This window comes from Zalophus californianus, chromosome 12, assembly GCF_009762305.2.
Source record: "Zalophus californianus isolate mZalCal1 chromosome 12, mZalCal1.pri.v2, whole genome shotgun sequence".
NCBI lineage: Eukaryota > Metazoa > Chordata > Mammalia > Carnivora > Otariidae > Zalophus > Zalophus californianus.
In genome coordinates, this window is record NC_045606.1 from 15,290,985 (window position 1) to 15,307,170 (window position 16,186).

At 36.0% G+C, this 16,186-nt stretch overlaps 1 gene segment (V, D, J or C); it reads left to right on the plus strand.

Annotated features, from left to right (window-relative positions):
• The first annotated feature begins 1,644 nt into the window (after positions 1-1,644).
• On the plus strand, positions 1,645-14,804 carry LOC118356144. The segment is given in 4 exon segments: positions 1,645-1,703; positions 8,328-8,657; positions 11,955-12,002; positions 14,231-14,804. Coding segments are annotated over 3 exon segments (336 nt in total).
• Positions 14,805-16,186: the final 1,382 nt, after the last annotated feature.

The window sequence follows — 16,186 nt, forward strand, 5'->3', positions numbered from 1 at the left end:
ACGTGGATGGAAATGGAGGGTGTTATGCTGAGTGAAATAAGTCAATCAGAGAAAGACATGTATCATATGACCTCACTGATATGAGGAATTCTTAATCTCAGGAAACAAACTGAGTGTTACTGGAGTGGTTGGGGTGGGAGGGATGGGGTGGCTGGGCGATAGACATTGGGGAGGGTATGTGCTACGGTGAGTGCTGTGAATTGTGCAGGACTGTTGAATCACAGTTTTGTACTTCGGAAACAAATAACGCAACATATTTTAAGAAAAAAGAAAAAGAAGAAGATAACAGGAGAGGAAGAAAAGGGGAGTATGTCAGAGGGGGAGACGAACCATGAGAGATGATGGACTCTGAAAAACAAACTGAGGGTTCTAGAGGGGAGGGGGGTAGGGGGATGGGTTAGCCTGGTGATGGGTATTGAGGAGGGCACGTTCTGCATGGAGCACTGGGTGTTATGAACAAACAATGAATCATGGAACACTGCACCAAAAACAAATGATGTAATATATGGTGATTAACATAACAATAAAAAATTAAAAAAAAAAAGACAAGAAATAACAAGTGTTGATGAGGATGTGGAAAAAAAGGAACCCTTGTACACTGTCAGGGAGAATGTAAATTGGGGCAACTACTGTGGAAAATAGTATGGTGTTTCCCCCAAAAAATTAGAAATAGGACTACCATATGATTCAATGATTCCACTACTGGGTATTAACCTAAAGAAAATGAAAACACTAATTTGAAAAGATACATGCACTCCTATGTTTATCGCCACATTATTTACAATAGCTAAGATGTGAAAGCAACCCAAATGTCCAATGATAAATGAATGGATAAGGAAGAAGGGATTTTATATATATATATATATATATATATATATATATATATATATAATGGAATATTATATATATATAATGGAATATTATATATATATAATGGAATATTATATATATATGTATATATATATAATGGAATATTACTTAACCATAAAAAGAATAAATGAAATCTTGCCCTTTGCAACAAATGGATGGACCTAGAGGGTATTATGCTAAGTGAAATAAGTCAGATAAAGACAAATACCATTTGATTTTGCTAATAAAGTTAACTTTTTGGAAAAAAAAAAACACAATGGAGACCATTGATCACATTTCTCAAGTATATCTCTGTTGGTACGTTGCATTTGGGTTACTGAAGTTTCCTCCTTTAGAAATATAATCCCATATTGCTAACAGAGCTGGTCTGGTGTTTGTGAGAACAGAAGGGCTTTTCCTTTGATGCATCTCTGAGCAGTTTCACACAATTGAACACCTGGAAATCAAAACCGCTTAATTCACTGAATACTTTTCCTGATAATGTAGATAAATAGTTGGTTGACCCGTTACTCCCAATCTCTCTTTTTTTCTTTTGCTTTTATTGTTTCTGTTTTCTATCAGCACTTCTCAGTGATTACTGCCTCCTTGGAAAACAGACATTTGGGTCAACTAATCCCAGGAAAACATAAAATATCAGATGCTATGAGCTTGTATTCAAGGACTTCCAAGGGAATCCAGAAGATCAGAATTGCCAGTACAATGTTTCTACCTGCTGGTCCTGCCTTGAAGCTCAGGAGAAGGCTGATGTTTTTGTAGAACCTCTAACCAGTGTGATAACTCAGGCTGGATCAAGATATTTGCACAAGGAACTAAGCTCATAGTAACTCCCCCAGGTAAGTAACTTTGTTTTGTTTTGATCCTGTGAATGAAAAATTGATAGATGCTTTTAGAAAAAAACAATATAGGATCACCTCAGCATATGGACAGCAATTTTGCAGCTACTGGTCATTCTAGTGGGAAGAAAACTAGTTTGCAAATGATTTATTTATTTCCCTGCTTGCAAGCAGATTGAAATACTACTTTTAGAAAATACACACACACTAAAATATACTCAGGATTGAAATTAAAATTTTTTTAGGACTGTGTCTACAAACCATTGGTGTGAGTTTTTGGTTCAACATGCTGTTCTTGTAGACAGTCTCTTAAGTGAGAAACACTTTATTTAACTACCTCTAGTATTAATAGTGCTCCTTTCTTAATGGTAGTGCATCTTTCTCTAATAACCTGTGAAATATATGATTTCTTTGATCTCTTTTTAACAGAAGTGCAAAAAAAAATAACTCTTAGAGCAAATGACTGTAGAACATCAATAAATCTCACTTATTATTGTAGCATCTCAGAGGGGAGGCTGAGACTGGTCAAAACTTGTGCTTGTGGCTCTTGTGATATTGCTCAGAGATGGTCTAGTTTAATGGAATTTGTGAACTCAGTAAACCATTTCAGTTCCAGAACCCATGAAAAGAGTCTGTCTGCATGCTTTTACATTTTTGTTTGTTCATTTATTGTCTCAGCAAATGTTTATTGAAGACAGTTTCTGTACTGGATGCTAGAGATAAAAGGGTGGACAAGACACAGTCTCATCCCTCAAAAAGCTTCCAGTCTAGAGGACAACTATTCTAGATTGTAGCTTCATTGGGTCCCACATTTTTCTGCTTGTGGCTACCAGAGACACAGAACATCTTAGATTCATCAACTCTTTTGCTTTCTTAATTTATGTAATACCTATTGCTTATAAAATTCACATATTTGGGGCACCTGTGTGGCTCAGTCGGTTAAGTGGTTGCCTTCAGCTCAGGTCATGACCTCAGGGTCCTGGGATAGAGCCCCACATCAGGCTCCCTGCTCAGCAGGGAGTCTGCTTCTCCCTCTGTCTCTGCCCCTCCCCCCAGTCATGCTTTCTCTCAAGTAAATAAATAAAAATTTAAAAAAAATAAAATTCATATGTTTGTTGGAAGAATTTGATAAAAAGGCCTTTCACTGTCCTTGTAAAGGGAACAATAATATTAGCTAAGATTTATTGAGGGTCAGTTACCATGCTGACTAGTTTAGTGAATTATCTCATTCCTTAACAGCCCTATACAGAAAGTCTTCTCTTTCCAGTTTCACAGGTGGGGAAACTGAGGCTTAGAGATGTTCAGTTTTTTGTCTAAAATTACATGGCTAGTTACTATGGCAAAGAATGGGATCCAATAGAGACTTGTCCATTCCAAAAATGTGGTCTAGACCATTATGTGATATTAGAAACATTAGGCCATATTTTTTTAAGATTTTATTTATTTGTTTATTTATTTATTTATTTATTTATTTATTTGAGAGAGAGAGATGGCGAGAAAGTGCACATGGGAGGAAGAACAGAAGGGGAGGGAGAGTTGTACTGCATGCATAACTCAATTGCATAACTCAATTGCATAACTCAGAGCTGCCTTTGCACTCCTGCTGGGACAGCTGCAGAGAGACCAAAACAAACAGGATCCTCTGATGGAGCAACTCAGAATTTTAAATCAATTCCCTGGAAACTGTTAGGGTAATTTCAAGCTCAAGGGAGCAGTCCTTCAGGAATAACTAGGTTAAGAGACGATCATTATGATTTCAAACTCTGTAACAACTTATCAGGTCTAGTATCAGTGGGAATTAGATTCTGGAAAGAACTTACTTTACAATTAAACCAGATATCCCCACCCCTCAATATATGCAAATAAAATAATCCTGTAAAAATACTGAACACTCATTTATTAAATACTTAAATATATTATTTCTATTTTTTTCTTCTTTGAAAATTAAAGAAATAATAACTGTAAATTACACTCCAGTAAAAGAAGTGTTATCATAGAAGAAAACCCTTTAAGGGAAGAGATTAGAACTTTCAGGAAAATGGTGAGAAAAGGTAAAATCATATTTTCCAACCCCTGTGAGTAAGACGGGAAAGACAGAACCAAGCTGACCAGGCAGAGAGGGGTCAGTTCATCAGTTCATATCTAATGTGATTTTGCTTCAGGTTCATCTTTGTTTAATGATAGCAGGGTTTGAGGCTCCTGCATGGTTCAGTTGGTTAAGGATCCAGCTCTTGATGTAGACTCAGGTCATGATCACAGGGTTGTGAGATAATTATTTCCCTGCCTGCTGGTCATGCCTCTCCCCTCTCTCTCCCTCTCCCTGTGTCCCAACGCCCTGCTTGCACCCTCTTTCTTTCTCAAAAGAAAAATATTAGCAGGGTCCATTTTTATATATTTATATAAATATTGAAAAAATACGGGCACTATTTAAAAAAAAATTAAAAAAAAATAAAAGAGGCACAAAGGGAGTTTTTTGTAAGAGCTTTTCAGATAGTGGGATTGGTATGGCTGGAGCAGCAACAAAGTGTTTGGTCCTGGCACACAGCTCAGGATTACAGGTAAATTTTCTTTACATTCTTCCGTATAAGGTAGGGAAGGAAGGCAGGTGATGCAGGGCCTGCAGGCTAGGTGCTGGTGCTGGCTCAGAATTCTAGGATTTGGTCCCAGTTTGGTCACAAGTTGCAGCATGATCCTTGGAGAGGTTGGTGACTCCATTCCAGTCCTTGGAGGTAGTTGCTGCCTGAGCTAGCATGGAGAACATTAACAAGGACTAACTAGCTGCAGCAACTGCAGGTCCCTAAGAGGAGGAAATGTTAGGTCCATTTGGGATTTCTGTATTGAAAGTTTTATAAAGAAGACTGTATATCTTATTTATGTGATTCCAAAAATAACCAATGGAAAAGAATGAACAAAAATTGCTAAACTTTCATTTGGTCAGAGGATGATGAATATCAACTATCAAAATATTTAACTATGCAACGCACTTAAAAATGTCATAAGCTAGGTTTCCCCCCCCAATATCAGTCTGGTAAATTTGTTCATTTTTCATTAGCCTTAAAGATGAAATTTTGCCTGAATGAGGGAGAATATCTCAGAAGGATGTTTCTAGAGTACTAGGTCTAGTCAAATAAAAGTTTTCAAAGAATTTTCACAAAGGTGATAAAACATTGAAAAAATGAAAGAAATATATTAAGTTTTCCTTAATGGTTATGAAAATAGGTACAAATGAATTCATAAATTGAAAAGCAAGTTTCTGGTGCTCTTTTTTCCAACTGACTACATAATCAATGTAAATTCTAGCAATCAAGTTTAATAATGGTGACACAGACATAATTCACGAGTTCCTGAAAAGATGTTTTTGAGAAGAGTGTGGTGTAAAGAGGAATATGGACTATGAATCTAGATCTATCACTTTCTGTATAATCTGGTTATTGCTTTCTTAAAATTTTAAAAATAATACATGCTCATTATGAAAAAAATTGGAAGAGAAAAATAAAGAAAAAAATTAAAATTTTATATGACACTTGTTACTGTTTTAACATTTTGGATTTTTATCCATTCTTATTATTGATGTAACAACAATCTCAAGTGGAAGGTGCTAAGGTATGTGAAATTAAATATGGAAATAGCTATCATAAAATTGGGACATGGTCAGTGATTTTCCCACCATAAAATGAGAATAATCTGCTGATAAAGTGAGTTAGTAGCCCTGTTTTGCAGGATGTTTTAGGGTAAATACTTTACCTTTTCTCTCCAGTCTATGGGTCTTAGCTGTGTGTGCAGAGAATGAAAGCTTCACCTTATGTTCTGGTATTTCAGTGTGTTTGAATTCTACATGTTTTGTGTCTGTATCTCAGAGCAGCGTTTGCAAACATCTCCCATTTTTCATGTCATCTTTGGGTTAGACCTTACCAAACTATCAAGCTCTGGGGCAGAAAAAGAAACAAGTTCTAATGCACAAAATATTTCTCACTTAGTTGTATTACCTATTTCTAAAATCTATTTGAGAAGGCTTAAAATAAAATACACAAGTAGAGTTAGGCCATGAAATAAAAATAGATCAAAAGCACTAAGGAAAGCAGAAGAAAAAGGCCTGTGATTATCTATCAAGAAACACAGGGTCAAATTTTATGTTCAAAGGTGGGGGGAAAATGTGATGAAGTACACTACATTTTCAAATTTGTTATGTTTTTCCCACCATAAAATGAGAAAAGGACTTCAGTGCATGAGTCCTTTAGGAGGAATGTGAAGTGAAAGAGTGGGGCATTGCCTTCCACATCCACTTTATAAAATGGAAGAAATGGTCTTTAAACGAGCACATTTCATGCTCCCACTGCATCATTACTGTGGGCACCATGACACTTAATGTCATTCACAGATGGTGACCTTCGGCAGACATGGTCAGACGCCAACAAGTTTGGCCTTCATGCTCACATTTATTAGAAAAAAGTTTAAACTTTTTAAATACAGTTAGTATTTTAAATAAAGTTAGAAATGCCATAAATTTGAAATTCATATTCAAATATGAAACAGCTTTATGTATTTAATAAAAGAAAAATAACAGAAAAAATAGAGAATAATTAAATCAACATCAATATGCAGGTTTGAAATATTACACTTGCACTTGAAAATGTAGTTGACATTTGGTAAATTTATATAGAATTCATACTGCTGCATCTTAATAAAATATAAATTAACTCCGGCAATTTAACTCCAATGTATTTTGTGATTATGCAAATGAATGTATGTAAGTGTATTGGACAGGTTTATTTTTCTTGGAATCTGGTTTCTAATTTATGCATCATAAAAATGATTTTGGCCATAAAAATCACTGTTAATACGTTTTAAAAAGAATGTTGAAGGAAAAACTATGTAATATTATTACCCAAAATATAGGCACTAACCATATTTAATCAAGTACACTATTTTAATGCACAACTTACATTCCACTGAGAAAATTGTGGAAGCTCAAGATTCATTTTATGCTGAAAAGAATAAAACATCAAGAGTCTAGTTAAAGAAAAGGGACAGGAGGTAAAACCAGTGTGTTACCATCCAGAAATTTTTCAAGTTCATCAGTTGATTTTCAATTTCTTTACTATAATGAATCAGAAGTATTCCTATAAAAAAAACACACAAAGTTTCTAAGATGAAAATTAGATTCCTTAATATATTGACTAGAGGCTAAAATTATGTAAATATCACATAATTGAAAAAATAATATCATACAATTGAAAAATTAATCTTCTTTATCTAATATGTTTTTCAAATTAAAAGCAAAATATATCATTGGAGAAATATACAGTGTCTTAATATTATAATCAATAAAATAGTATTTACACCATGCACAAGATATATAAAGTTAAAATAAGTACGTTATGACCTAATTCTATTTATTCATGAATAAAAGCTCATTGTTTGTTACTGATTTTGTATGAAAATAAGAGCTTTGCTACACAAGGAGACATTCTCAAGAATTTTTTTCCTAAAAAAAAAAAAGAGTACTATGAGCCACCCAGAAAAGATTTTTCTTCCTTTACTTCTCGAATGAGAAATCCAATTTCTCATTGAATTCTAAAGAAACTGCCCATTGAATTACTAAACTAACTCCAAAGTAGCTCTAAGAGAATATCAGTAAAGCACTTGCATTTCAGTTGGAAATAAATTTAAAAGGATTCTAACTTTTATAATTTTAATCACTAACAATAAATGCATAATCAAGTAACATACCAGTATTCAAGTGACATGCCCTTTAAAATCAAAGATGTTTTGTTATATATTTGACATTATGTCTGCAAGAAACTCTGGAACCATACTTCTAACATTACACCAATTATATATATACTTTATTCAACAGGTGAAATCACAGATATTGTGGGGTTCTAAAAACCATTTAGCAGCTTTCTAGGGCAGATTCAACTTTAAAGGGAGACATTGAGAGTCAAAATATGGTGTCATCTTAGTCATATATAAACCTCAAATGAAATTCCAATACAAAAATGTGCTTTCAGTGAACATTTTCCAAAGCAAAACAAAATTCTGATGTGTGTTACTTGATAAAGTTAATACAAAAGCATTTCTGAAAAAAATAAGCTTTCTAATAGCAGTTTTGGAAATACTGCCCCATTGCTTCTAAATTCAAGGCATTGTAAATATTTGGGAGGTGCAGTTTTAAACATTATCCTACTTAAAATCCTGGAGTTGTTCAGATGTGAGATTGAGATGTTTTGTAAAATCAGGAATCAAGTAGGGGACCTCCATTACTTCAGAAGTGCATTTGGGATCCAATTTGAAGATTTAAAGGTCAACTTGATATATTGTCAAGGACACATGGAAGTGAATTCTCAGACAAGTGACTATGTATTGTTTCAAAAAATCTCACATTTTAATCCAGACTCCGCCACTTAAGTGTTGTGACTTTGAGCAAGTTACATGACTTCTTGTACCTGTTTTCCCACTGAAAATAAGGACAATCAGTCCCTCATAACCCACTGTGGATGAAAGGTCTGAGATAAGCACTAATTCTATGGCAAATTTCCTCATTTCACTGTGCTGGGTGGTTCCAACCACACAAAATTTGTGTTTCTCTAATAATGTTCTAATTGCTATTCCACTTACCCACAGATAGAAGCCTTGATGCAGACATTTCTCCCAAGCCCACAATTTTCCTTCCTTCAATTGCTGAAAGAAGACTTCATAAGGCTGGAACATATCTTTGTCTCCTTGAGGACTTTTTCCCTGATGTTATTAAGATAGATTGGAAAGAAAGGGATGACGAAACAATTCTGAAATCACAGCAGGGAGACACCATGAAGACTAATAACACATACATGAAATTCAGCTGGCTGACCGTGACTGGAGCATCAGTGGATAAAGAACACAAATGTATTGTCAAACACGAGCGGAATAAAGGAGGAGTTGATCAAGAGATTCTATTTCCTTCACAGAAAAAAGGTATGTACGTGTATATATGAATGCAACTTTCCAGTACCTTTTTCTTCCCAAAGGAAATATTCCACCTTTTCTGTCAAATACTAATGAAAAGAAACAAATAGAAACCTTTCATTGATGTTGTTACCTTTAATGGTAGCATAAATGTCCTGCTATTTTCCCATAGAATTGAAGTAAAATGGACTTTGGAACATACAGAGAAAAAGAAAAAGACAAATTCACTTAGTCTTTCTTGCCTCAGTTTCATCATCCAAACTATGAAGTTCACAGTGATGTTTTTTGGGGATCATTGTACGAATTAAATGAAACAATACACATGAAAGCACCTAGCAACCTCGCAAATCATAAATGCTCAAGAACCACTTTTGATGATCTTACTTTATCAGGAAATAAGAACAATTATACATCTTTCAGGAATATTCTATTCAGCGGTCAAAGTCCTTCTCACTTCAATCTTGCTCTACACAAAGTATAACCCATAAACAATGAGATAGAAGCTACAATAATTTGGTCACTATGGTTTTAGTATGGTCTTAGATTTCTCAGATTTGAATTTTATATACCACTCTAAGGTGAAGTTTGGTAAATAAAGATTGGGTGAAGCTAATGTGTACAATTATTCTTCCATTCTACATAATGGATATATTCCTTACCATTGGTAAAGCTGCTCAGCAAACATTATTGCAGTCCTAGTGTGTGCCAGGCCTGGTAGAGATGCAGAACGAACTACTGCCCCAAGGAGGATCACTACAGTAGAGAGAATATAATTTTCCTAATCACTCAGGGTCACTTGTGATTCAGGCATGATTCAGGCATTGTGTCCCAAATGAACCTCATTGGGGCTTATGCTGGACATATTTAGACAGTGTGGGCAGACAGCTGAAGGTGCCCTGACCCGGCTGTGGTCCAGTAACTCACTAGACTCAGTCAAGTCCTGGCATTAACATCACAGACCAAGACCCCAGAGGGACCATGAGAAGGAACCAATCTGTACTTTCCCTGCGCTTCATAAGCCCTTGGGAAGCAGCGGGAAACAAACACATAACAAAACATGCAAAAACCTTTGCAGTGTACCACTCTGAATTGCTGAAGTAAATCTTTATCCTCTTGGATCCTTAGTGTTTTCAGTGATCAAATTTAGAGTCAAAACTTACTTAACTTTCCTTTCTCCTGGCATGTGGTGAAGAAAAAGTGTAATAATGCCAGTGAAAATGCTTGTTTCTGAAAACATGAGATGGATACATTTATTCATCTGTTTATTGTATTTATGTATATTTTTCTAATAACTGGTGTAAGATTACAGACAGCCCTAATTTCTTATTTCTACCACTAAGAAACAGAGAGGAGGCAAATGAGAAAAACACAAGTTTAATGTAACCACTGGGCTGAAGTCCTTTAGGTATTGATTTTTATAGTGATCAAAGTAAAAATATACTATATTACATTCTATGGTGATGATAATAGAAAAGGGAGGTGTTTTTATTCATGATGTATTTTACCTGGGAATTAATTTCTGAAAGGAATGTCTCCCAAGATCTTCTCATAGCAACAAAGCTATTGAGGGCATTTCTGTTAATGCCTTTCTACAGCAAATTTCTAATGCTGTTTCTTGTTAGTTTTTTGTTTGTTCTTTTTGTTTTTGATGAAAGCTAAGAATATATAAAACATGGAAGCCCAAATCCATGAAGTAATTTTGGAAAAGATAAAACTATTCTGGTCCAAGTTTTCAACGAACGTGATTGAGAAAAAAAAACTAGGGTACACCCACAGATTTTAATTTGAGAGATTGTTACATTGTTACATGTTAAATTGAGAGAATGTTTTTCAATCAATCAATGTGTGGTGATTAGAAATTTTTATTTCTCTTTTAATGAGTAAAACCACTATAGAAAAGAAAGGGAATTTTAAGACACTTTAAGTCAGTTCTTGAGAATATTTTAACACCAAACATGATTATATATACTTTTTTATTCTTGGGATTTACTCCAAAGCCTACAGCTCAGATTTATTTGTTAAGAGTGTACCAAAATAAGATTGTGTGGAGTGAACGATTTGCATAACAGAACCATATAGGTATGGACAAGGACACATCAAGCAGAGAAAGGATAAACCAAAACATGTTGGGACTCTCTTCCTCCATCCAACAGTCAATGATCTTTTCAAGGATTTTTGTCTTTGTGTGCATGTTGGGTTTTGTTTTTGTTGTTGTTTTTTACACTGTAAAGAAGTACAACCCTCACCTCAGTTTTATATATTCAGAAAACTAAAATTATTAGTTGGCCCATCTTTTTATCCCTTGAAAGAAGTGGACTGAAATGTTAAACTTCTGTAACAGAAGGGTCATTTGTTAAGAGTAATTAAGATACTGGAAGAGATGATGTCTGAGAGTCCACAATGGTGGACTTATTATCCATTTCTATGGATTGTTTTACAAGGTATTTTCCACATGCTCTAGTTCATCTAAACCCTCACTCCTTTGAGTGCTGGCTCTGCCAATCACTGGTATGACTCCCAGCAAGTTACTTCGACTCTCTAAACCTTATTTCTTCATGTCTAACATGAATATAGCCCACTTTAGTGTCACTGGGGGGATCAGATGACCTAATACATGTGAACATTTCACATAGTGCCTGGCACGGTAATGATCACTCAATAGGTATTGGCTTTCATTAGGATTGTTGTCATGTCCACAAACACCACCCCTCACTCCAGAAAATCATGTGTAGGAGTTGAGGATACTAGGAACATGCATGATTTGGAAATGTAGGGCCTCTTTCTTTTGCTTAGAAGGGGAATTTACCTAAACCAGACTCCTTCTAACATGTAAGATTCTGCCGTGCATTCTAGGGTTGGATGAATTCATTTTGGTAGCAATCCTTCATGTAGGCAGTGGGTGCTGAGGACGGTACAGCAGCCAATGTTTCTAGTTATTTTTCCATTCAACAAGTATTTATAGAACACCTACTGTGCAGCAGGCACTATGCTGGGAGCTATGAGCACAGAAGGAAAACAAAATTGTCTTAGACATTACCCTCCAGTGGTGAGAAAAGAAGAAAAAAATGTATCATTCATGAACTTCAACATCTTCATGTGCAGAAATACAATATATGAATTGATCTACTGAATTATACACTCAGAACAATCAGTTCTGGAATTGTGGGGCTCATATTAGTAATGACTCTCCCCTCTTGGTTGACAAATTCTATCTATCTGTCTATCTACTTATCCATCTATCCACAACACAGACACCTGTCAAATAACGGATATGAATAATTGAATACTTGTCCTCATTTCTTTTAGAGCTTGCTGCTAGAAACTCCACAAAACCTTCTGTGAGATATAAAGATGGTAAGATTTTGTCTATGTTTGCCTTTATGTTATGCTATAGCACTTTTTCCTGCAGATCAATTTAACCTTTGAACTTCCCAGGCTTCAGGGAGAAACCTCAGAATGGCTGGATCTTGCAAAATAGACTGAGTGATATTTAAGTCAATCCATCATTTCTCAGGAGTCATCTTCACACAGTAAATGCAGGTTTGGGTGTGAGAGAACTATAAATTAGGGTTGCAGTGATGTGCTCTGAATTCTTTCAACAATGGACTTCATTTTTTCTGTAGGTTTTGTTTCTACTAACTGAGGAAAACATGATATCAAGTTGCTTCTATATTTTTAAGTCCTTGTTCTTGCTGGTGGTTAATAACATGAACCGACACTGAGAGCTTCTTGTACAGAAGGTGTTGTGCTGCACTGTGAGTGCATTTTATTTAATTCCCTTAATACTCACTGTGAAGGATTTTATTCCCATTTCACACATGAGGCAATGAGCTAAAATTAATTAAGTCCCTTGCACCACCACACAGTGAGATCAGGGGCTTCAACTCAGACCATCCGAATTAACAATTCATACGCTTTACTCAGTTTTCTATTCTGTTTTTGTCATAAAGCAAGATATCCCAAAGCTAAGGCCCTGAGACAGGTGCACACATGGGGAGGGGGTGTAAGTGCAAGGTTTCAAATGTCACAGACTGGACATTAACCCCAGTCTTTTAATTTTTAGCTACGTGAATATGAGTACAGTAGTTACATTTTCTGAGCCAAGCAGAAATAACACAAATAATGCCTCATTCAGTAATTGAAGACATAAGGTCACATATGTCTAACATAGGATATTTCACTTAGCTGACACATAAGTACTAGCTTCAGGACTTTTATTCCAACATATGTAATAAGAAAGTACAAGGACCATTGGCTCTAGCTCTGCTGATCTGCCCTCCATGTCCATATCAAGGGGCCTCTAGACTTTAGCTAATATGTTACTTGACCAAGGACCCTTTGTCAAAGAATTATGAGCACAGCATCACTTGATGTTCTTTTCCACAACAAGGGCTAATGATTCTGGAGTTCTGACTCTTTGGAGATAAATATGTAAAAGAAATTTCCATAAGAACAGACTCAACCTGATGGTTCATCGAGTAGCCGATCTGGCCCTCTATCATTGGCATTAATTATTTCTTGATATCATGTATTTCCTGCAAAACCTCAAAGGATAGTAAATGCAATTATCCTATAACATCGTAACTACAATAAAGGTATTCAAGAAGGACAAGGGAGCGAGTTTGACCTCCTAAAATTGCAGAGAATTTGGATTTGCCCCTTTCTTTCACTTTTTTATTTTATTATTTTTTTAAGTTTTTATTTAAATTCCAGTTAGTTAACATAGAGTGTGATATTAGTTTCAGGTATACAATATGGTGATTTAAACTTCCACTCATCACCCAGTGCTCATCACAACTAATGCTCTCTTTACTAAAACCTCCCACCCACCCTACCTTGAACACAAGCAAATTTCCATTGATTGTACCCTTGATAGGAATCTCAGCAATGCACAAGATGTAATGGCTAAGATGCTTCTAAATCAGCAATTCATCTTTATATTTATGCTTAACTCTTTGTTGTCAGGAGTATTTATTACACGTGGAGGTACAGAAATACAGAGTAGGTAAGAATGTGTTCTTGAACATTATGTTGCTGGGATTAAAATCTTGCTGGTGGTATTTACTAACTGTATGACATCAGGCAAATCAATTCTCTGTCCTCAATTTATTTGTAAAATGGCAATGAAAATAATAATCTCCTAGGTTATTGAAAAATTAAGTAAGATTAAAGCTTTGCACACAAACCTCTCAAATTAAATGTCTGCCATTTAGTTAGTGATTAAAGCATATTAGATATATTATTACTTACAGATGTGGTGGGGGTGAAGAAATGGTAAAAGCTATTTTTAACCAATGCTTTTTCAGATCGATTCATCAGCCTTACTTTTTAATACTTTAGAATGTTCTAAGTGAATTTCCCATAGGTTGTTGATTGACTTGACCTGAAAGCTGGATTCTGAGTTATCTGGTGATGGTGGTGGTGGTTGTTGGTGGTGTAGACGTTTATTGTCAGGTTGTGCTGGTGTGGGGGCATCACTTCAACCTAGGTCATCAGAAATGTATAATGTGACCCCTCTCCCATTAATAAGTCCTAGCCCTTCAAAAGAACAGAAGGTGAAACTAATAAATGACTTCTTTTAGATACCCTGCAGCTGCAGCTCATGAACACCTCTGCCTACTACACCTACCTCCTCCTCCTCCTCAAGAGCCTGGTCTATTCCAGCATCATCGCCATTTGTCTGCTTGGGAGACCAGCATTCTGTGGCAATGGGAAGAGTTCCTAACATATGGTGGCACCAAGGGTCCACTTGTCTCCATTGTTTATTGTCCCTAAAATTGTCTGCTGTGCATCTAGTGGGACTTTCTCTCTAAGTTTGGTATATTTCAGTTCAAATGTGTTTTTTTCTCTTGTGTCATTCTTGCAGAACAGGTTAACAAACCACTGGGTAAACAGAAACTTTCACTCCACAACAAGAACAAATTCTGCCATGACTCAGGGGTGGGGCCAGGGGACCATCCACAGGGGCTTCAGGACCACTCCCTCCTTAATGTCCACCAGCTCCTCAGCCACCTGGTACTCATGTCTCTGAGCACAGCCAACACAAAGCTTCCAGTTGCATCTCTTGGGGCTCTTTAACCAGATAATTGCTTCGAAACCATTTATTTTACACATCTGGACTCCCATCTTTGCTACCTTAGTATTGTACTGCTTTATCATAATAGGCACAATAAAAACAATCAAAAGTGTACATTTGCCTCTATGTTCTTTCACTTGGTACAATCTAACTGAGAGTCCAAGGTAAGGGACAGCATGACAATTGAGGCTTCAAATTCAACACTGGTTGTAATATTGGTCAATTCCACATTTCTAATTCTTTCCCTGAGATAGTCCTTATGATTCCTTCTTTGGGGCACCGGCCCCAGGGCAGCCACAGCCAATGAAGGTGTCCAAGTTATTTCTCTTTCAAAGATTTCAGATTCAGATTCATTTGGTTTAAGATGCTCTGGTGACAACAGTATAACATGTCGCATGACTTGCAGGTGTGTTCAGACCTATCCCAGTGTTTCACAGACACCATGTTCCTGACCTCACAAGAACCCCATGAGAGCCCCACTAACACCAGAAAGGTGGGGTGATGGAAGGGTTAAGTGCTTGAACTCTGAATTCCAAGGGCTTGAGTCTATAGCTATATGAACTCTCTGTGCCATAATTTTATCATCTGTAAAATGAAGATACAGTGTGCTCTGTCTCCTGGAGTTGTGTAGATGTGATGATTTAATTTTGTTGGGTACATGCGAGTCCTCAACAGCATTAGCATTTACTGTTGGCAGCTCCACCTAGAAATAATAGATAACACACTTGCTCACACACACTCACACACACCCTCAAGGTATGCAATCAGATTTACATGCAACACCATAGCACCATTTACCGCAATCCCAAATTAAGCCCAACACCCAAGAAGAAATGAAAAAAATAAAATAAATGATGTTGTATGATGGACTAGTATGCATTTACACAAAAATGTAGATTGTTGAAGAAATGGAAATTAATCAGAAAGTGATATTGAGGTGGTAGCTGGCTGGCTCAGTGGAAGGAATGAAGTGTAAGTTGTAAGCTGGTGCCCCACAGTGAGTGTAGAGATTACATAAATAAATAAAAACTTTTTTTTTTAAAAAAAGAAGGTGTTGTTGAAGAAATATCCATGGCAGGACCCTACTAAAATTGTTAGATTATACATTCACGTGGTTCCAAAATCAAAACACTCTAAAAATTGAAACACAAAATCTTGCTCCAACCACTGTCTCTACCTGCCCAAATCTTACAGGTCCCACTTTTGTTTCTTGCCCATCCTTCCAGTTTTTATTTAGGCAAATATGAATTTAGTTATAAAAAAATAAGTAAATACATATAGATCTAATTTCCTTCCTTCTAACACACGGGTAGTAATGACATACATTATTCTGCACTTCTCACTTATATAACCTTGTGCTATTTTTATGTCGTTATAAAAGAACACGCAGATAGCTGCAGAGTATTTCATTGGTGATTGTATACTTTATAAGTTACATTATAAGATCAGCTCCCTGTGGTAG